This window comes from Chiloscyllium plagiosum, unplaced genomic scaffold (assembly GCF_037043375.1).
Source record: "Chiloscyllium plagiosum isolate Xiang-an unplaced genomic scaffold, Cpla_swu_hap1 HiC_scaffold_7, whole genome shotgun sequence".
In the NCBI taxonomy this organism is placed as follows: domain Eukaryota; kingdom Metazoa; phylum Chordata; class Chondrichthyes; order Orectolobiformes; family Hemiscylliidae; genus Chiloscyllium; species Chiloscyllium plagiosum.
This window is the reverse complement of record NW_028270145.1, coordinates 14584669-14607076: the sequence shown is the minus strand read 5'-3', so window position 1 is coordinate 14607076 and position 22408 is coordinate 14584669. Positions and strand designations below refer to the sequence as shown.

At 41.3% G+C, this 22408-nt stretch overlaps 1 protein-coding gene across 4 annotated transcripts in view; it reads right to left on the bottom strand.

The window, feature by feature from the left end:
• The window catches only part of LOC122551336 (uncharacterized), a 160283-nt gene that overhangs the window by 79166 nt on the left and 58709 nt on the right, over nt 1-22408 (bottom strand). For all 4 annotated transcript variants that reach the window (XM_087988748.1, XM_087988751.1, XM_087988750.1 and 1 more), the window contains 4 exons: nt 21157-21801; nt 18136-18849; nt 12880-13497; nt 7015-7632 (listed from right to left, as the gene is read on the bottom strand). In XM_087988748.1, the coding sequence (XP_087844874.1) occupies nt 7015-7632; nt 12880-13497; nt 18136-18849; nt 21157-21801 (2595 nt within the window). The remainder of the gene's footprint in view (nt 1-7014; nt 7633-12879; nt 13498-18135; nt 18850-21156; nt 21802-22408) is intronic.

The window sequence follows — 22408 nt, the reverse complement described above, 5'->3', positions numbered from 1 at the left end:
CTGGTGCTGTGACGCAGCAGTGCTAACCACTGAGCCACCGTGCCACTTCAAAATTTCATGTCTAGAACCCCTACCAGTGTGGAAACAGGCCCTTCAGCCCAACAAGTCCACACCGACTCTCCGAAGAGTAACCCACCCGACCCAATCCCCACCCTATTACTCTGTATTTACCCCTTATTAATGCACCTAACCTACACATCCCTGAACATTATAGGCAATTTAGCACAGCCAATTCACCTGACCTGCACATCTTTTGGATCGTGGGAGGAAACCAGAGCACCTGGAGAAAACCCATGCAGACGTGGGGTATGTGCAAACTCCACACAGTCACCCGAGGTTGGAATCAAACCTGGGTCTCTGGAGCTGTGAGGCAGCAGTGCTAACCACTGAGCCACCATGCCACTGTGTGTTTACCCTTTGGCAGCAGCTGTGACAGCAACTGTCAGGACTTGTACTTTTCAGAATACAGCAGCTGGTTGTTGTGAACAGGTGACATGGTTTGCCTTCCACCTGACATTTCAGCACTATGAAAAACTGTCCGAATGGGAGTACAGCTCTGCACTTCTGTGGGAGTCATGAGCAAAATCTCCTCTTAGAAATGTACAGCTCCCTTTCTTTGGAAAAATAGACCAAAATAGCAATCTGTGTTAGATTGGCATTCCTCAGAAAATCCCAACTCATTATTTTTGTTTATTTTACACTTTCTTTGTCTCTTTATATCTCTATCTCGTTTATACAACTCTATTTCCTGTACACAATCTGACATTGAGTTAAATATTGTTATTTACATTTCCTGGTTTGCATTGCATGCTCAATAAGGATCTAATCATTTGACTTAACTACTTTTGGCCTGTTCAAACAGGCCTTGGATCCCCTGTGCTGCTTTGACTGTCTGATCATCACAAATTGCACAGTTTAAGTGCACACAGAATGTTTGTTGGCAAGTGTTTGTAAAATGAACAACAAACACCGTTCATTCACCACTGACTACTAAATCTGGACTTGGAATTTGCTTATAGATATTGATTGAGGGCTAAATACTAGTTGGAACACTAGGGAAAGTCCCTTGCTGTTCCTTGAACCATTGCCATGGCATCATAGTGCCACTTGAGGCGCAGATTGGGCTTCCACTTATTGTTTCATTCTTTTCATTTCAGATTTGATAGCACGGGACTATTGATGTCAAAGTTGCAACATCATGTACATCACCATCATCAGTAACATATCAATTATCCACCATACAACATATTTGTTGTTTTACTATGCCAGATTTTCCATAAATTGTGGTTAGGCAGAAATTCTATGTTTAATTTTATTGACTTAAATGTAAAAACTTTTTTGAACTCTAGACATTAATGACATCTGACTTCATATTGGCCATGGATATTACAAAGTTAACAGTATCAATTATCATGGGGCTAAATTAGTAAGAGTGTTAGCAATAATAGCCCTGAAGGTGGAAATACATGTTTTACTTCAGTTCTGGCAAACTGAGAAAACAACAGGACTGTTGCTGTTTTTTTTCCATTGTGTTATTTTGTATGTTGAAAACTGCAAAGTATATTTTGTTCATTTAAGGTTACTACACATACTAGAGGATTCTGCAACAGGAGAAATGAGCAAAAACAAAAAATGGTTTGTGTGCAGTTTTAATTTTGGTTTTGCCATCCCAAAAACTTCACACTGACAAGGTGTATGACATAATATATGAAGCAATCCTTCCAACTAGAAATATTTTTGAAGGGTTTTTACTAGTTTCAGTAGACAAGACAGCATTTTGAGCTGTCTTCAGGCTGCATTAAATGTACACAATCCCAGATTTAACAAGGAGATGTGTTTCATCAATGTTCTCCTGTTGTCTATGCCCAATCTACCACACTTTGATGCACCTTCAGACATTCCCGTACTGGCAAGAAGAGTTTTGAGGACATGATGAACAGTTTTGTAACACAAACGATGAAATAAAAAGAGTGGTGAATACATGGAATTAGCTGCCAGAGGAGGTGACAGGTGTTATATAATTGCAACATTTAAAAAGACATTTGGACAGATACATGGATAGGAAATGTTTAGAGGGACATAGGCCAAACGCAGGCAAATGGGATTAGTTCAGTTTAGGAAACCTGGTCAGCGTGAAGAGGTTGGGTCAAAGGACCTGTTTCTGTGCTGTATGACTCTAAAGCGTTGACTTCTCCACTGCTGCATTTAAGAATTGAAAGATACTTTTGAGGCACTAAGATCTGAACAAAATGACTACAACTCACGAAAAATGCAGAAACAATCTAGTTCATGACTAAGACAAATACAATCCATGAAACAATTGTCTTCTGACACACTAAGCAAGAAGCAAAAGGTGACGTTTGTCCGAGTGTGACATCAAGAAGCCCGAGCAAAACTGGAATCAATGGGAATCAGGCGACAAACTCTCTGCTGGTAACTGTCATATCTGGCACATAGGAAGATGGTTGTAGTTGTTGGAGGTCAGTCATATCAGCTCCAGAATATCTCTGCAAGAGTTCTTCAGGGTAGTGTCCTAGACCTACCCATCTTCAGCTGCTTCACTCATGATTTCCCTTCTATCATAAGGTCAGAAGTGGGATGTTCGCTGATGATTGCACAATGTTCAGCACCATTCATGACTGCTCAGATACTGAAGCCATCCATGTTCAACTGCAACAAGATCTTGACAACATCCAGGCAATGTCGACCTCCAATAAGAGACAATCACCACCCCTTGACAGATAATAACGTTGCCATCACTGAATTCCACATTATCAACGGGTTACCATTGATCAGAAACTCAACTGGACTTTCCGTACAAATACAGTGGCAATAAGAGCAAGTCAGAAGCTAGGACGTCTGCAGCAAAAAAACCCATCTCCTGATTCTCAAAACCTGTCCACCATCTACAAGGTACAAGTCAGGAGTATAATGGAATTGCACCACATTTGACTAAATGAATGTAGATCCAACAACACTCAAGAAGCTTGACACCATTCAAGACAAAGTAATATGCTGATTGGGAGCACTCCCTCCATCACCAGTGCTCAGTAGCAGCAGTACAAGATGGTTAGGTCTAGAACACTACCCTGAAGAACTCCTGCAGAGATATTCCCCTCCAAGCCACTCATCAACCTGATTTGGAAACATATTGCCATTACATCACTGTCACTGGGTCAAAATCCCGGAATTCGGTCTCAATGGACATTGTGGGTCTACCTACAGCACGTGGACTGTAGCTGTTCAAAAAAGCAGCTCACTATCGTCTTCCCAAGGCCAACTAGGGATGAGCATTAAATGCTGGCCAGCCAGTGATGCGCACATTCCATGAATAAACATATTTTTAAAAGCCAGTTGCAACCTCACATACAATTGAGGCAATTAGTAACCAAATTGGCGGCACGGTAGCACAGTGGTTAGCACTGCTGCTTCACAGCGCTAGAGACCCGGGTTCAATTCCCGCCTCAGGCGACTCTCTGTGTGGAGTTTGCACATTCTCCCCGTGTCTGCGTGGGTTTCCTCCGGGTGCTCCGGTTTCCTCCCACAATCCAAAAATGTGCAGGGGTTAGGTGAATTGGCCATGCTAAATTGCCCATAGTGTTAGGTGAAGGGGTAAATGTAGGAGAATGGGTCTGGGTGGGTTACGCTTCGGCGGGTCGGTGTGGACTTGTTGGGCCGAAGGGCCTGTTTCCACACTGTAAGTAATCTAATCTAATCTAATCAAATGTGATTTTGACAATGTTAAACTTGACATGTGGGAAATGAAACATAAATAATTGCAGGTGGTCTCTCTAATCAATAAAGCTGAAAGCACTCAAGCTAAGTTAAAACCAGTCAGAGTTGCTGGAGCTAGCAAGATCCCTATCACTTTTAGAGCCTAGAGCTACTGAAGTTTAGGCTGCCAACTGTAATTCACAACACTTCATGTTCAACTCCTGTAAACACTACGCATCGCTGACGTGCCAGGAATCAACCTGCAGAGTAACAACACCAGTCTCACAAAGAGGGCTGCAACTTATCCAAACATTGTTTCTGTTTTGGCAGTGCTTTCCCCTTAGAGCAAAGTCTGTGGAAAGCCAAACTACTTTCTTGTGTTTGCTGTGCATCAGAAAATCAGCTCCCAAAACCAATCCTGACAGAAGGGTGTGACAGCGAAAAGTCAAATTGAACATTGTTGATGAAAGGATGAATTAAATAAAACTCAGCAGGTATGGCAACATCTATGGAAAGAGAAATAGCATAACTGTTTCAAGTACACTATGAAACTTCTTTGGAATTTTCTGTTGTCTCCCAGGATCATGACCCCCACGGCTGTACATCAACCTGTTGTTTACAGGACTGTCACTGACTTCATCTCCTCTGGAGAGCTCTATTCCACAGCTTCTCACCTGATAGTTCCCCAGTGCTACATCGCCCACTTCTACCTCCTTCCCGAAATCACAAATCGGGACTATCCTGGTAGACTCAGCATTTTAGCCAGTTGCTGCCTGTGGAATTCTTTACTTCCAATCTTGATTCAACCATTTCCTCCCCTGTTCAGTCTCTTCCCATTTACATTCAAGATGCTTTACATCAGCTCAAAAGAGTTCCGAAGAAGCGTCATGCAGGACTCTTCTTTCATTCTGTTGCTCTGTCCCACACATGCCTCCAGACTTGCTGAGTTACTCCACCACTTCCTGATATTAAGTCAGATTTCCAGCATCTGCAATATTTTGCTTTTATTAGAGGTGGATAATCCTGAGTACACTTTTTCAGACCTAGCAAATCACCAGTGTAAAAGTGACTACTGAATGCTTGGATGAAGATACCTTCACAGATGCAGGAACACCCAGCGATGTCGGAGGAGATAAAACCTTCAACAAACTTCAGGATTTCTCAATTCTCCACAGACCCTCTGCATGGAAAAGTTGTCCCTTAGGTCCCTTTTAAATATTTCCCCTCTCACCTTAAACCTATGCCCTCTAGTTTGGATTTCCCTACTCTGGAAAAAGACCTTCATGATTCACCCTATTCATGCCCCTCATAATTTTATCAACTTCTATAAGGTCACCCCTCAGCCTCTGACACTCCAAGGAAAGCAGCCCCAGCTTATTCAGCCTCTCCCTATAGCTCAAACCCTCCAATTCCGGCAACATCCTTATAAATCTTTTCTGAACCCTTCCAAGTTTCACAACATGCTTCCAATAGGAAGGAGACCAGAATTGCAAGCAAAATTCCAAATGTGGCCTAACCATTGTCCTGTACAGCCACAACATGACCTCCCAACTCCTGTACTCAATGCACTGACCAATAAAGGCAAGCATACCAAACGCCTTCTTCACTATCCTTTTACTTATGACTCCGCTTTCAAGGAACTATGAGCCTACACTCCAAGATCTCTTTGTTCAGCAACATTTCCCAGGCCCTTACCATTAAGTGTATAAGTGTTGTCCTGATTTGCCTTTCCAAAAGGCAACACCTCATATTTATCTAAATTAAGCTCCACCTGCCCCTCCTCAGCCTGTTGGTCCATCTGATCAATGTTCCGTTGTGCGCTGAAGTAACCTTCTTTACTCTCCATTACACCTCCCTGGAGCGTTGGAGGTTGAGAGGCTTATAAAATCATGAGGGGCATGGATAGGGTAAATAGACAAGATCTTTTCCCTGGGATGGGTGAGTCCAAATGTAGACAAAATAGGTTTAGGTTGAGAGGGGAAAGATTTAAAAGGGACCTAAGAGGCAACTTTTTCACGTAAAGGGTGGTGCGTGTATGGAATGAGCTGCCAGAGGAAGTGGTGGAGGCTGGTACAATTACAGCATTTAAAGGTATCTGGGTGGGTATATGAATAGACAGGGTTGAGAGGAATATGGACCAAATGCTGGCAAATGGGACTAGATTAGTCTAGGATATCTGGTCGGCAAGGACGAGTTGGACTGAAGAGTCCGTTTCCATGCTATACATCTCTATGACTCTATGACTTTATAACGAAGTGTAATATCAGTAAAGACAGATTACAGGGCAATTTAAGTACTCATTCTGGGTAACATACAATGTTTGACCATGTATGTCCATAGCTCTGACGAAGAGGCATCTAGACTCGAAGCATCAGCTTACTCTCTCTCAGTGGATGCTATCTGATCTGCTGTGAACTCCAGCAATTGTTGTTTTCAGTACAGATTTCAGCATCAAAGGCAATTTGCTCCTCCCTCTATCCATAGGGGGTATCCTCTCAGCCACCTACTTGAATGAGTCACTAAGTTTAAAGCCTTGTGGACACAATGCAAGTGCACTCCAGCCTTTCTGATGTTCTGCAATCTCTGAACAAAGTTAGATCTATTAATGTTACTTACCATTGCTCTATTTCGAATTGAATTTAGAATGTTAGTGCAACTCCATTTTAAAATATAAACTCACTTCATGTTTGTGGTTATTGTGATGGATGTTTATGTATTTTCGAAACAAATGCTTCCAAATGTATTGGGGGCAGAATGAATAGTTTAGCATCTCTTGCTTTTCTGTTTGAGGATTTTGTAAAGAAGAGAGATGATGGACACTGGATTGCTATGCACAATTTTACTTGCAGCAAAGGACTTGTGGCACTTCCAGACTGGATTTAATGGAAGTGATGAAGATCTTGGCACATCACCTCCTTTGGGGAAGGCCCATGAAATTATGTCTCATTCTGACTGGACAGCAGTGGGCCTTTCACACAATCCAGGATCCCAAGACAAAAGTCCCACCAGTTGAGATCTGCCAGATAATCAAAGCCCATCAGCTTTATTGATTGGCAACAACACTAAGGAGGCATTAGTTGCATGCCTTCACAAAACCCATCACAAGCCAAGGATAGTCTTCTAGATATTTTAAAAACATACCAACAACAGAAATTTCCTGTTTGAAACAGAGATATCAGAATAAGTATCTTCCCCTTAGTCTAAAATCTGAAAAGTTTTCAAATACAGTGCACAATTTCAGATAAAAAAAACTCTGCAGTTGTATTAGCATTCCTGTTAATGAAAAATGAAGTAAAATACCTGGGTTTACGGGAACACTTGGGCGGTCTGTCGATTCTGGTGCTGCAGGTGGATTTGACATTGAAATCATCAGCTGCTCCTGTGTATGAGGCAGAGAGCGGAATTCTTCAACACTGAGAAGCAAACTAGGGTCACTTGCAATCTCTCTGAGTTGTGCTGAGTCTGCATTCCTGGTTCCAACAGCAAACATTGTTACTTCAGCTCGTTTCAGTGCATCCACAGATTGTTTGATATAATCTCTGGATCTCCCAGCAGTGATGAGCACCAGTAACTGAGGAACCCCTTCCTCTTTCCTACTTCCTGAAGATCTGATGAAGTGATTTCTATAAACATAGTCGAGTGCTGCTCCAGTGTTTAATGGCGTCCCACCTCTCAATCGGAGTCCTTTCACATGAGGCAGAATTTCATCTTCAGAAGAATAAGTGTTCAGATAGAATTCAGTTTCTGCGTAATTACTGAACTGTACCAGACCGACTCGCACTCTGTCTCTTCCAATATCGAGGTTTCCAATGATACTTGAGAGAAAGTCACGTACGAAAGTAAAATCTGCATTCCCAACATAGTCTGATCCATCAATAAGGAAAACAATGTCTCGTTTGCTCGCTAATTTTGGCTTTACTGCAAAGAAATACAGATTTTAATCTATTAGAATCATAGAGTCATAGAGATGTACGACATGGAAATAGACCCTTCGGTCCAACTCGTCCATGCCGACCAGAAATCCCAACCTAATCTAGTCCCACCTGCCAGCACCCGGCCCATATTTCTTGAAACCTTTATATTCATATACCAATCCAGATGCCTTTTAAATGTTTCAATTGTACTAGCCTTCAGCAATTCCTCTGGTAGCCCATTCCACACGCACCACCCTCTGCATGAAAAAGTTGCCCCTTAGGTCTCTTTTATATCTTTCCCCTCTCACCATAAATCTATACCCTCTAGTTCTGTACTCCCTACCCCAGGGAAATGACCTTTTCTATTTACACTATCCATGCCCCTAATGATTTTATAAACCTCTATAAGGTCACCCCGCAGCCTCTGATGCTCCAGGGAAAACAGCCCCAGCCTGTTCAGCCTCTCCCTATAGCTCAAATCCTCCAACCCTGGCGACATCCTTGTAAATCTCTTCTGAACCCTTTCAAGTTTCATAACATCCTTCCGATAGGAAGGAGACCAGAATTGCACGCAATATTCCAAAAGTGGCCTAACCAATGTTCTGTACAGCTGCAACATAACCTCCCAACTCCTGTACTCAATACTCTGACCAATAAAGGAAAGCATACCAAATGCCTTCTTCACTATCCTATCTACCTGCGACTCCACTTTTAAGGAGTAATGAACCTTTACTCCAAGGTCTCTTTGATCAGCAACACTCTCTAGCACCTTACCATTAAGTGTATAAGTCCTGCTAAGATTTGCTTTCCCAAAATACAGCACCTCACATTTCTCTAAATTAAACTCCATCTGCCACTCCTCAGCCTATTGGCCCATTTGATCAAGATCCCATTATAATTCGAGGTAATCTTTGCTGTCCACTACACCTCCAATTTTGGTGTCATCTACACCTCTTATGGCATAACTACTCCTCTTATGCTCACATCCAAATCATTTATATAAATGATGAAAAGTAGAGGGCCCAGCACCGATTCTTGTGGCACTCGACTGGTCACAGGCCTCCAGTCTGAAAAACAACCCTCCACCACCACCACCTTCTGTCTTTTACCTTTGAGCCAGTTCTGTACCAAATGGCTTGTTCTCCTTGTGGTTCCTGTGATCTAACCTTGCTAATCAGTCTCCCATTTGGAATCTTGTCGAACACCTTCCTAAAGTCCATATAGATCATGTCCACTGCTCTGCTCTCATCAATCCTCTTTGTTACTTCTTCAAAACCTCAATCACGTCTGTGAGACATGATTTCCCACACACAAAGCCATATTGACTATCACTAGTCATTCCTTGCCTTTCCAAATACATGTACATCCTGTCCCTCAGGATTGCCTCCAACATCTTGCCCACCAGCGACATCAGGCTCACTGGTTCCCTGGCTTGTCCTTACCACCTTTCTTAGATAGTGGCACCGCATTAGCCAAACTCCGGTCTTTCGGCACCTCACCTGTGACTATCGCTGATAGAAATATCTCAGCAAGGGGCCCAACAATCACTTCCCTAGCATCCCACAGAATTCTAGGGTACACCTGATCAGGTCTTGGGGATTTATCCATTTTTCAAGACAACCAACATTTCCTCCTCTGTAATATGGACATTTTTCAATATATCACCATCTATTTCCCTACATTCTATATCTTCCATGTCGTTTTCCACAGTAAACACTGAGGCAAAATACTCATTTAGTATCTCCTCCATCTCCTGCAGGTCCTCACAAAGGCTGCCTTGCTGATCGTTGAGTAAGCCCTATTCTCTCCCTAGTTGTAAATAACCGTCAATGGACTCTATACCGCTATAGACATGAAACTCTGATTTTTCAAAGTATTAAATAAGATTGTAAGTATGCAGCTATCTTAAAGGAACCCTTGAGTTGCAAAGAAGTTTCTAAAACATCAAAAACTTTACTCACATTCTAAATAACGTTTCCCCTCCTGATTTGTTTTTTTCACTGTAGATTTTGCATACTTTTTCACTTTAAGATGTTGCCTAAAACTCCAAAAATTCTGTATTGACAGAGACTCTAATTTCATCAACTGGAAACTCAAATAATTGTAGCAGTGACATAGCTGTACACCACTGAGGTGTATCAATATTAAGTGTAGTCATTCCCTAATGCAGCCGGGCTGTTCAGGCTACCAGTCTACTATTTATGATATTAACACGGACATCTACTACAAACCAACCGACTCACACAGCTACCTGGACTACACCTCCTCCCATCCTGCCCCCTGTAAAAACGCCATCCCATTCTCCCAATTCCTTCGACTCCGCCGCATCTGCTCCCAGGAGGACCAGTTCCAAAAACGCACATCCCAGATGGCCTCCTTCTTCAAGGACCGCAATTTCCCCCCGACGTGGTCGACGATGCCCTCCACCGCATCTCTTCCACTTCCCGATCCTCCGCCCTTGAACCCCGCCCCTCCAACCGCCACCAGGACAGAACCCCACTGGTCCTCACCTACCACCCCACTAACCTCCATGTACAGCGCATCATCCGCCGCCATTTCCGCCACCTCCAAACGGACCCCACCACCAAGGATATATTTCCCTCCCCTCCCCTATCAGCATTCCGTAAAGACCACTCCCTCCGTGACTCCCTCGTCAGATCCACACCCCCCACCAACCCAACCTCCACTCCCGGCACCTTCCCCTGCAACCGCAGGAGGTGCAAGACTTGCGCCCACACCTCCCCCCTCACCTCCCTCCAAGGCCCCAAAGGAAACTTCCATATCCGCCACAGATTCACCTGTACCTCCACACATATCATCTATTGCATCCTTTGCACCCGATGTGGCCTCCTCTATATTGGGGAGACAGGCCGCCTACTTGCGGAGCATTTCAGAGAACACCTCTGGGACACCCGGACCAACCAACCCAACCACCCTGTAGCTCAACATTTCAATTCCCCCTCCCACTCCACCAAGGATATGCAGGTCTTTGGACTCCTCCATCGTCAGACCACAGCGAAACGACGGTTGGAGGAAGAACGCCTCATCTTCCGGCTAGGAACCCTCCAACCACAAGGGATGAACTCGGATTTCACCAGTTTCCTCATTTCCCCTCCCCCCAGCCTGTCTCAGTCAAATCCATCAAATTCAGCACCGCCTTCCTAACCTGCAATCTTCTTCCCGACCTCTCCGCCCCCACCCCAGTCTGACCTATCACCCTCACCTTGACCTCTTTCCACCTATCACATTTCCGACGCCCCTCCCCCAAGTCCCTCCTCCCTATCTTTTATCTTAGCCTGCTGGACCAACTTCCCTCATTCCTGAAGAAGGGCTAATGCCCGAAACGTCGATTCTCCTGTTCCCTAGATGCTGCCTGACCTGCTGCGCTTTTCCAGCAACACATTTCCATCTCTGATCTCCAGCATCTGCAGACCTCACTTTCTCCTACTATTTATGATAATGGTATGTATAGAATATGAAGAGATTTGTCATGTTTCTCTATGTATCCTGACACCCATTTCAAAATCCCACCAAACACATTCTACTCTTCCATCTCACGCAGATATCAGACTGTTCATCCAACATCCAAGTTGAGATGAGCAGAGATTTGCTAATGTTTTGAAGATTGAAGTTAAAAATCAGATTACTAGCTACCTGACAAGCAAGCAGCACTCCAAAGGCTTGTACTTTGAAGTAAACCTGTTGGACTCTAACCTGTGATTTTTAACTTTGTGCACCCCAGTCCAACACAAGCAACTCCACATCCTGAAGATTGGAGGCATTGTCTTCCGATGCCATCACAAACTCCATTTCCTGTCTACTGAGTCCCTGCAACTTTCTGAGGTTGAAGCAGCGTGCTTGTAAGAGGAGTGACACATTAACCTCCCATTTCATATCCATGCTATTACTAAGACATCGATCTGCATTTCCATAATATACCCCAACTTCAGCCTTGCACCACCTCATCTACTTAAACTCTAAATCATGTTTCTGTTATTTCAAGACTTTGCTATTCCAATGCACCCAGCCTCAATAAACTTTAGATCATTCAAATCTCTGCTGACAAATCCTATTCACCCATTATCCTGCTGACTTACATTCACTTCTGGTTATAACCATACTTAGATTTTCAAAATCTAATCCCTCCATGACTTCATCTTCTTTATCTCTGTAATTTTATGGTATCTGTCCTTTTCTAATTCTAGTCTCTTAATCACTGTCAGTTTTAATTGTTCCAGCATTGGCAGCTATGCCTTCTGCAACTAAGGCTCAGTGTTCAGGAATTCTATCCTGCATTTCGTATATCCCTCTTTTCTATTTTAAAACATGAGAAACCATGTCTGTTTAATCTAATATTTCCTATTATGGATTTGTATTGATTTTTGCTTTATGACAATCCTTTGAATAATCTTGACACATGAATTTTAAAGGCATTATATCAATATAAGCTAAGATTGTTCATGGGTTCTTCTGGCAAATGCAAATATTTAAATCATGCAAAAGCCCAATCCGGTAATCACCTTCATTTCTTGACATCGGCTGTTTCCAGTCTCTCCCTGATGTGGCATATTCATACATTTATTACCTTCTGAGTGCCTAGGTAAATGTAAACTGAGCCCATGATACATGCATGCAGTAACACCCCCACTACACCACTAGAACACTCATGATCCCTCATAGAATTACTTTCAACCCTGAACTGTGTTAAAAACACTGCCTTGCTGTTTAAAATACTAATAAGAAATACTGTTGAACAAATTACTTGCGATTTAAATAACCGAGGTGCAGAAAGGTTTAATCCCCCTACTCATGATGACATGAATCAACCCTCCCCCCCAAAATGCTGAAGCTTTAAAGCATTTTAATGTTTAGCAAAACTAGGCTGTTCTTTATAGGTTGAAGTTTCCATGGAGGTCTATGAGTTCTGAACACAGTGTTGGTTGATAGGATGGCAATGCAGGAACTGAGCATGACTTTCAACAAGTCAAAAGTCAGATTAAGCTAATTATGAAGACAGTGGTTTTGCCGAAAGTGTGACAACCCGAAGAGAAACAGCTGGAAGATGTACCAATAATAGAGTAAAGGTTTCCTGCAACATTGGCCCCAGAAATCTCTGACAGACTACATTCGCATGAAAATATTTGTGTTTTAAATCATTACCTTTTGGGTAATGTCACATGAATATGTTTATCATGCACTAATATTACTAACAAGGCAACAATAAGTGCTTAGAGAAAATTAATTGAGATACCTTCATTAATGGTGACCATTGGCTTTTCAGTAGTTTGTGGTAAGGCCGGCAGTGTAGATAATTGTGTCAGCACCTGACTCTGTATGTCTGATAGAGAGCGAAATTCCTTTAAATTGAAGGCCAAGTTGGGGTCACTCGAAATTTCTTTTAACTGTGCTGGGTTTGCTCTCTTGGCTCCTACAGTGAAGGTCTGTACAGCAGCTCGCTTCAGGGCATCTGCCGATGGTTTGATATCATCTCTGGACTTAGCACCAGTGAACAACATCAAAATCTGAGGAACACCCTGCTCTTTCCTACTTCCTGCAGATTTTGTGAAGTGGTTTTTAAGGACATAGTCCAGTGCTGCCCCAGTGTTAACCACTCGACCACCTTTCGCACTTAGCCCTTTCACATGAGACAAGAGATCAGCTTTCGATGAGTAGCTGTTTAGGTAGGATTCCGTTTTCACATCATCACTGTACTGCACCACAGCTACTTGCACTGTGTCACTTCCAATGTCCAAGGTGCCTATTAATCTTGTGATGAATTCACGGATATTAATAAAATTAATATTTCCAACATACATTGATCCATCGATAAGGAAGACAATGTCTCTCCTGTTCACTTCTTGTGGCACAACTGGAAAGAATAAAAGATTGTAATTATTTAGCTCACATGAAATTGCTAGATATTCAAGAACAACAGTATGCATCATTGGAAGAGTGCACTGTGAGAATTTAATCAATTCTGCTTCACACAGTGCTGTCTATTATGGATGCACCCTACATTTCTAAAATTAGTTTAAGAAGGATTCTGAAAGAAGTTATTCTGGATTTAAAAAAGTTATGCATTTTTCTTTCTCAACAAATGCTGTCAAACCCGTTGAACTTGTTCTGTATTTTCTTTTCATTTTTCAGATACTCAGCATCTACAGTAGTTTGCTTTTATAAACTTTTTTAAAGTTGCTGCCCTGGAAGTTTATTTGCAGCCTTTATTTCGTTTTCCCCAATCATCTGTTCAGACTTGGTATTACACACCTCTGAAGCAGGTAGGACTTGAACCTGAGCTCCCAGTCATTATCGCTGCACCACAAGGGGACCTCTCCCATACTCAGGATATCATCATGGCTATTTGACTCTCATGCGCTTTTCTATTTTGCTGCTTCACAATACCAGGGGGAGCACTTTCTTCCCATTCTCTTATTCCCTGATCTCCTGCCACTACACACATCAGTAAAGCACAACTATAAGCACAAAGTGCATTATAATTCCTGTAATAAGCTAAGAGCATCCTTGCAGGCTACTAGGTTCCTCTTCTGACTCTAAAGTTCACTTCCAGAACTTTGATACAGATATTTGCCTGGAGTATTGGAAAGGACCATAAACAATTACTATAATAGTGGTCATGAATGCTGAGCTGCAATATACTGCCTTTTAGTGCTGGATTTCCATCGTGTGAGAGAGACTCTATGGAGATGTGATAAAATGCCGCCAGGACCCTTAAACCAGGAGCAACCAGTTTTCACCAATGCAGGTTATGGCTGTAGACTGGTTTGAGTTGTAAATCTGCGCTCCCTTCATTCCTAACCTTGTCCACTCCATTTGGAGATTGGCATATCCTGGTCCACCACAATTTTCATGGAGTCAGGCTCATGTTTAAAGGATTAATAAGGTCTTGATGCCAGGGACTATGGCATGGATGAGGTTACAATTTGAATAGTAATTTCAAAAAGTCTTACCTATGCCTCTGAGCTATGCTTCCCCACTAATTTCCCATGGACCCTCAATCATTCATTTATAGCATTCTGCTTTCGTTAAAAAGAAACTCATTTCACATCAAGCCAATAACAGTGTCAATCATCAAGTCCCTTTTAAATAACAATATCACAAACTGCAAGGTTTTGAGATCCATTAGCCTTGGAGACAATAGGGACTGCAGATGCTGGAGAAATCAGAGTTGATAAAGCATGGCATGAGAAAAGGCACAACAGAGCGAAATATTACCATATATACTCATGTAAGGGTCAATCTCATGTATAAGTAAACCCCTTATTTTTAGCCAAAAATATCTGGCATATTTCATTTACCTCGTGTGTAAGTCAATCCTAGTTTTTCAGGGGTATCTTCCTTACCATGAATTGTGTATTGTACAAATACCTCCAGCAGATGGCCTGACCACCTGCTGATATGCTTATTAACTTTTGTACATACGTGTAGACCTACATGTACTTTACGGTGCTGGTAACTGGAATACAGTACGACAGTACTGTTTTACCATAGCAAGCAGAATGGGGAGTTATTTTGTAGATAAATATTCAATAACGGCCATAATTCTTTTTCCTTTTGTTGTGTATTATTTTATATACAGTTCTGGCTTTGTTTGTCCAGTTTTTGACTCATGCCAAGCATGAATTTCATCCCCTCGAAAACATTACCTCGTATATAAGTCGGCCCTCTCATTTCAGCTTAAAAAAACAGTCTTCAAAATTCAACCTATACACAAGTATATACAGTATGTAATTGGCAGAGTAAATCTAAGATCCAGAGATGTCAATCAAACAATATTTTCCCTGGGGCTGTGCTGGTGCAGCCCTCCAATGGATGTGCAGATTGTCAGCCAAGCCTCTTTAATGCATCCTGGACATCCCATTTCAGGAGCATGGTTTTAATTGGTTAGGCTGTAAAGATACATGAGAATGGGATAAAAGCCATTTAAACATTTCACGGACTACATTTTTGTGCGTTTCAAATGTTCATATCTGTTGTTGAGTGAATTATATTTGTTTGCAAACACAGCCAAAGACAGGAGAATTGCAGTCTACTATCAGCTGTAATCCTTTAACATGACAGCAACTTCTATTTACCAATGTGACCTGAATGGTCAGTTCACAGAATTGTTCTGGTGCAAAGTGAGGCCATCTATCCCATTGTGTCTGTATCCAGTTGCTCCAGAATTGGAATCAAAATACTGTACGTGGGGAACATGTTCCAATAATTTGTTGCATCAACAATAAACTGAGATTAGAACATTTTTTATTCAGATTTGCAGTGTGAATGATTGACAAGATACATAGCAGCAACTCACCCAGGACCTTCGAAATGCATAACATCTAGAGAGCTAAGGACAGTGGATGCATCACCTCCTCCAAGACTCCCTCTCAGCCAAACACCCTGTTACTATTCCTGCATTGTTATTTGGTCAAAATCCTGGAACTCCTTCTACAACATCATCATGGGTAAACTTACTCCATACGGGCTGCAGCAGTTCAGGGAGGTGGCTCAGCACCACCTTCTCGAGAGCTTAGGGATCAGCAATAAATGCTGACTAAGCCAGCAATACCTACTTTACATGAAATGATAAGTTGAAAAACAAAAATTCCTTACAACAGCAAATGGGCAATTCAACTCTCATATACTACTAAGTATGTTTGTGTTATTCAAAAGCTTGTTCAACTCAACAATAAATGATTGTGCAAATGTGCATCATATCATTCTCTTCTAGGCTGCATAATGTTGTTGATGCTTAGGGTTAGGATTAGAATTCGGGATGCTAAGGTGCTGGAAAGTTAAGAGTGAATTGTCAGCTGACCAACAAATAATGGAGGAGCAGAAGAACTGTTGATATATTTTCAACACAACATGTGACATTTTTGCAGAAGGGAGAGCTATCTAAAGGAAAGAAAACATAGAGACAAGGACAATCACTGGACTGTATTGCTTCCTTGTGCAGTATGGTGACAAAACAAGCTTGACCTCCCAGGAAGCAGTGTGTGAAAAGGTCACGTCTCACCAAACAAATGTCAATGATGAATTGTGTCAAGACTTGGTCCCTAATATATTCTCTAGGGAGCAACAGGAGGCATTATCAGGACTTGTAAAGTGACTTATTCTTTTCCTTTCTCAGCAAGCTTCCTCCAAACAACAGCAGGAATTTTGGCACTGATTAGTATATATTTCATTATAGTCTTACCCTGATAAGATGCTTGTGCATACAATCTTTGAAGGGTTAGCCCAGTTGACATCATAATGGGAGTGGGTTTGCAGAGCTAATATATAATACTGCACAAGAAATTGCTTGCAAACTGCAATTAAATGCTAAATCAACCTGTTTTTACAACAATTTTAGATTATGTAGTAATCAATTAACTCAAAAACTTCACAGAAAAATCAGATTTTCAAACAAGTTGGCAGTATTGGCATAACACCCAATCCCTCTCTCTCTCTTAACAAATTAACAGTTGGCATCCAGCTTTTTTGTAAAAAACAAGATCATGGAATTCTCCATTCATAGAGTGAGAAAAAAAGTGCTCTTGTGAGGTCCTATTAGTTCCTGTGCAATTTCATTGGCAAATAACAATGTATGAGTATATGATACGAGACATGGTCTGTGATGACAAGATATTAAAGAGACCAAGGTATTGTATGTTAGGCAGTTGAGTTTATGGAGAATATTGATACCCACCTCACATTGAGACATTGGCCATGCAGGTCTCCATTCCCCACCTACTCCATATGAACAGCACGCCATGGTATATAGGATGAAGAAGCATAACAACATCTATATAGGTATTTGGCATGAGTTGAAATGACCTCAAGTTGGTGGGGGCATTCCTAATATCCACTAGTCTAGTGACAGATGTGGTTAGTAAAAAAGATATTTTGTTTAAAATTTCAGATCAAAACCGTAATTGAAAAATGCTATCTCATGACTTTCTGCTGACTGTGGAGGAAATGTAGCAAAGACTTTCAATGAGAGGAATCGGTTCCTCAGGTAATGTATTAACCTTTAGACGGCATGTGTTTTCTATTGTTTGTAATTTCTGGTGATCATTCAATTTTGAAATGAAATCAGAATTTGACCTTAGTTGTTAATCTTAAGAGAAAGGCTGCAGTTGCTATTGGTGAGAGGGGAGTAAAAAGATAAATAAGTGATTTGGCAAGCAGTTGTATTGTGTTGAAATATGGCATACAATCCAAAAATTCTGAAAAACACACTTTTAGTGCCCTCATTCTCATCAGAATAGATTAAATTATTCCATGTTGGACGTATACTTCAGTGCTCTACACAGTATCCTATGCACTGCTTTGTTAAAGCAATGACATTGGCAGTGGTAATGCAGCATGTATTTAGAATTTAGACCATAAAATAATTTGGTGGAAACATGCATAGTTTGGAACCCCAATTTTGGTGACATCAGCCCTGCAATATAAAACATGCTCTTTTACTTCTTCTTATATAATTTTGACAAAACCATATGTAATTGCTAAACAATTATACCTTGAGTAGGAGGGATTGGTTCCTCTTCAGTAGGAGGGATTGGTTCCTCCTCAGTAGGAGGGATTGGTTCCTCCTCAATAGGAGGGATTGGTTCCTCCTCAATAGGAGGGATTGGTTCCTTCTCAGCAGGAGGGATTGGTTCCTCAATCACAGACACAACTCCAACTTTAGAGAATAACCCTTGTTGAATGGTTTCCAACTCTTTGAAGTCTCCCAGTCTGAAAGCAGAGTCAGGATGAGACACTATCTGTTGCAGTTCTGTTGTATCGGCATACTTGGCACCAATAGCAATGGACATGATACCAGCCTGTTTCATTGCATCTGCTGCCTGTCCAACATCATCTTTGGATTTCCCAGCAGTGATGAGCACCAGGATTTGTGAAGCTCCAGCAAGGCCTCTGCTCCCTGCAGATGGACTGAAGACATTCCTCGTGACATAGTCTAGTGCAGCACCGGTGTTGAGGGGTCTCCCTCTTTTCAGTCTCAGCTTTTTAATTATATCTAAAACTGCATTTTTAGTTGAATGAGTGTTGAGGGCAAATTCAAGTCTTGGGCCGGAACTGTATTGTACCACAGCCACTTGATCTCTGTCAGGTCCGATATCGAGCTCCTGGATTATGTTACTGAGAAACTCACGGACTTGAACAAATGATCTTCCCATCCCAGGAGAGCCATCAATTAGGAAGACGATATCTCTCTTTCTGACTGCAGGAACTGAATAAATTTAAAGTAGGTTTAGTATATATAAGGAAAATATAGAGATGTACATTGAGGAAATACTAGGTGAATAATAATCTGCACCTTACCCTTATTAGAATCTTAGGCTGTTATTTTGAGATCATAACATTATATCATACAAATATTAATTGCTTATGAGTAACTAAAGTATTGACCTATTTATGTGGTTCCTTGCATTGATAGTAATCTGTAAATAATAATCAGTGGATTCCTGCCCATTTTAAAACATTAAAGAACATAAGAAATGGGAACAGGAGTAGGCCATCTGACCCATCGAGTCTGCTCTACCATTCAATAAGATCATAACTGAACTTTTTGTGGACTCAGACCCACTTACCATCCACTCACCTTAACCCTTATTTCCTTTACTGTTCAAAAATCCATCTATCTTTGCCTTAAAAACATTCAACCAGGTAGCCTCAACTGCTTCACTGGGCAGGGAATTCCACAGATACACAATTCTTTGGTTGAAGAAGTTCTTCCTCAACTCAGTCCTAAACCTGCTCCCCCTTATTTTGAGGCTATGCCGCTTAGTTCTAATTTTATCAGCCAGAGGAAACCCTGCTTCGATCTTATGTATTTCCCTCATGATTGTATATATTTTTGTAAGATCCCCCCTCATTCTTCGAAATTCCAATGTGTAAGATCCCAGTCTACTCAATCGCTCCCCATAAGACAAACCCCTCAACTCCAGAATCAACTGAGTGAAGCTCCTCTGTGTCCTATGCCAGTACTTCCTTTCTCACCTAAGACCAAAACTGTACACAGTATTCCAGATATGGCCTTACCAGTGCCCTATAAAGCTGCAGCATAACCTTCCTATTTTTAAACTCTGTCCCTCTCACAATGAAGGGGACAAAACTCCATTTGTCTTCTTAATTACCTGTTACACCTGCAAATCAACTTTTTATGATTCGTGCACAAGGACACCCAGGTCCTTCTGCACAGCAGCGTGCTGCAATTTTTCACCATTTAGTAATAGGCTGTTTTGCTGTTATTCCTATCAAAATGGATGACCTCACATTTACCAACATTGTACTTCATCTGCCAGCCCATTGCCTACTCACTTAACCTATCTATCTCCCTCTGCAGACATTCAGTGTCCTCTGCACACTTTGTTCTACAAGAGAGAGTGACTTCCCATGTATAGGTTCACAATCTTTCTGCTATCATTTCCAAAGTGGATTTGGAAGAGTCAAATATTAATTGAATGATATATGCAAATGTGGATGCCTTGGCCTTAAATTTCCAATAAGTTTGTCCTGACATCTCAGTACAGATACACATTCCTTTATCCAAAATCCTTCGGGCCAGTTATTGTTTGGATTTCAGAATTTTTCAGATTTCAGAATAAATGACATTTTCACAGTGAAATTTTTTAAAAATTACTTAACAGCAGCACTTGTACTACTTACAAGTGTAAGTAGTACAAGTGCTGAGACACAATTGACACCTGCTAGTGCTGGGCCATGCCGCCACATCACATCTGAGTGACATGGGTTGAGTGTGTGTGGAGTTGGGTCACCTGTTCTCCCACCAAACAACCTTGTTATACAGAAAAAAAACTTCACAAAATAACTTTGGATTTTGGAACCTTACGGATTTCAGAATTTTGGATAAAGTATTATGTACCTGTATAAGGTAGGCAATAGAACACTCCATTCTTGGAGATACTAAAGGATAGCCAGTGTGGATTGGTAAAATGCACTTTATACAATTCAATGCATTTCTTTGAGGATGTAATGGTTTTGTACCCATGACATATAAACTATAGAACTGTTGTGCTTGATATTTTTGAACATAATGCAACTGGACCTTTGTACATACAAACAAGCCATAATAAAGACCAGTGAACCCATTACACCTTTTACTAATAATCTGTGTGCCTGAGAATTAGTTCACTGCAACTGTCCTTGAAGTTGTTCACCAAGAGGGACTCATCATGAATCCTCTGGTGAAGAGAATTGATGGAGAGTTACTGAAAAGCGTGCCACAAACTAGCAGCATTGGATTAAACTTTCAAATATCTGTTATCATGGTCAGTGACTCACTGTTCATGGTGGTGAGCCAGTATTCCATTTCTTTCATATTGAGATCATCCTTAATTCTGAGCATCCTAGAGTCAGACAACAAGTCATTGAACCTAGACCCAATATCCTACTACTATCCCTCTAGTCTTCTGTGCTACTTTTGACAGACATTGGAATAAGAATGTAAAACAGTTATACATTTACAAAATCCATAATATTTCAGATGTATATGAAAAAAGGATAATTTAGGTACCTTCTGTAGTAGGAATGGGTTCCTCCTCAGGTTTTATTGTTTGTTCTTCAATTATTATTGTTGGAACTGCCAATGTGGTCAGTGGTATTATCATCTGATTCAGTAAGTCTGGCAGAGAGTGGAAATCATTTACGCTGAAGATCAAACTTGGGTCAATTGCCATCTCTTCTAACTGGGCTGGATCTGTGTGCCTGACTCCAACAGCAAAGGTCATTACTGCAGCTCGTTTCAATGCATCTGATGGTGCTTCCACATCATCATCCGATCTTCCACTAGTAACAAGTATCAAAAACTGAGGGATGTTTTCTTTTATTCGACTTCCTGCAGAACTAGTGAAATAGTATTTACTGGCAAAATCCAATGCTGAACCAGTGTTGACCGTTGCCCCCCCTCTCAATGTGAAGCTTCTGATATGAGACAGAAGGTCAGCTTCCGAAGGGTATGTGTTTAGATAGAATTCAGCTTCGGTGTCGTCACTGTACTGTGCCAGACCTACTCGCACCCTGTCACTTCCAATGTCCAAGTTTCGAATTATTCTTGTGATGAAGTCCTTGACGTAAGGTAAATTGGTGTTTCCAACATTGTCTGATCCATCGATAAGGAAGACAACATCTCTCTCACTCATTTCCCTTCGTACAACTGGAACTAAAAATAGACACCAGGTCAGACAAAATATTTCAATGTGAAATAAAACCTGGTAAATCTGTCCTAACAAAGTTTCCTGAATTCTACAACTAATAGAACTTTAATAACTGACGTCCCCTGTAGGCTTCTCCAGCATACCGGGGAGAGCTGTGTCGAACTAAATCCATTAATCACAAAGAGAATGTGTTTTAAGTTACAGACCTGAGGAAAACTTACACTACATTTTGAAAAGGAAACTATGACTAATGCTATAGTCACAGGTTTCTGGTATATTTCCAAACAGGCCTGGTAAAATCCAGAGAATGGAGCTATGAGATGTAACTAAGCTCAATATGAGAAACATTTTCACACATGTCCAAACTATAAAGTGTTCTGAGATTTTTTAAACTGCTTAAACACTGATTGTGAGTGTCCTCACAACAGCACATGCTCCTGCTGACTGTCTAATATTCACATTAAATATGCATTTGTTGGAATGGTATTTGCTAAGCCAACAGCCTTTAAACCTTCAAACCTGTCATGTCTTGGATATAACCATCCTTTTTCCTAATTTCAGGATAGGTTAAATCTGAAAAAGCAAAGTTTAGTAATTGACTCAAGTCACAGG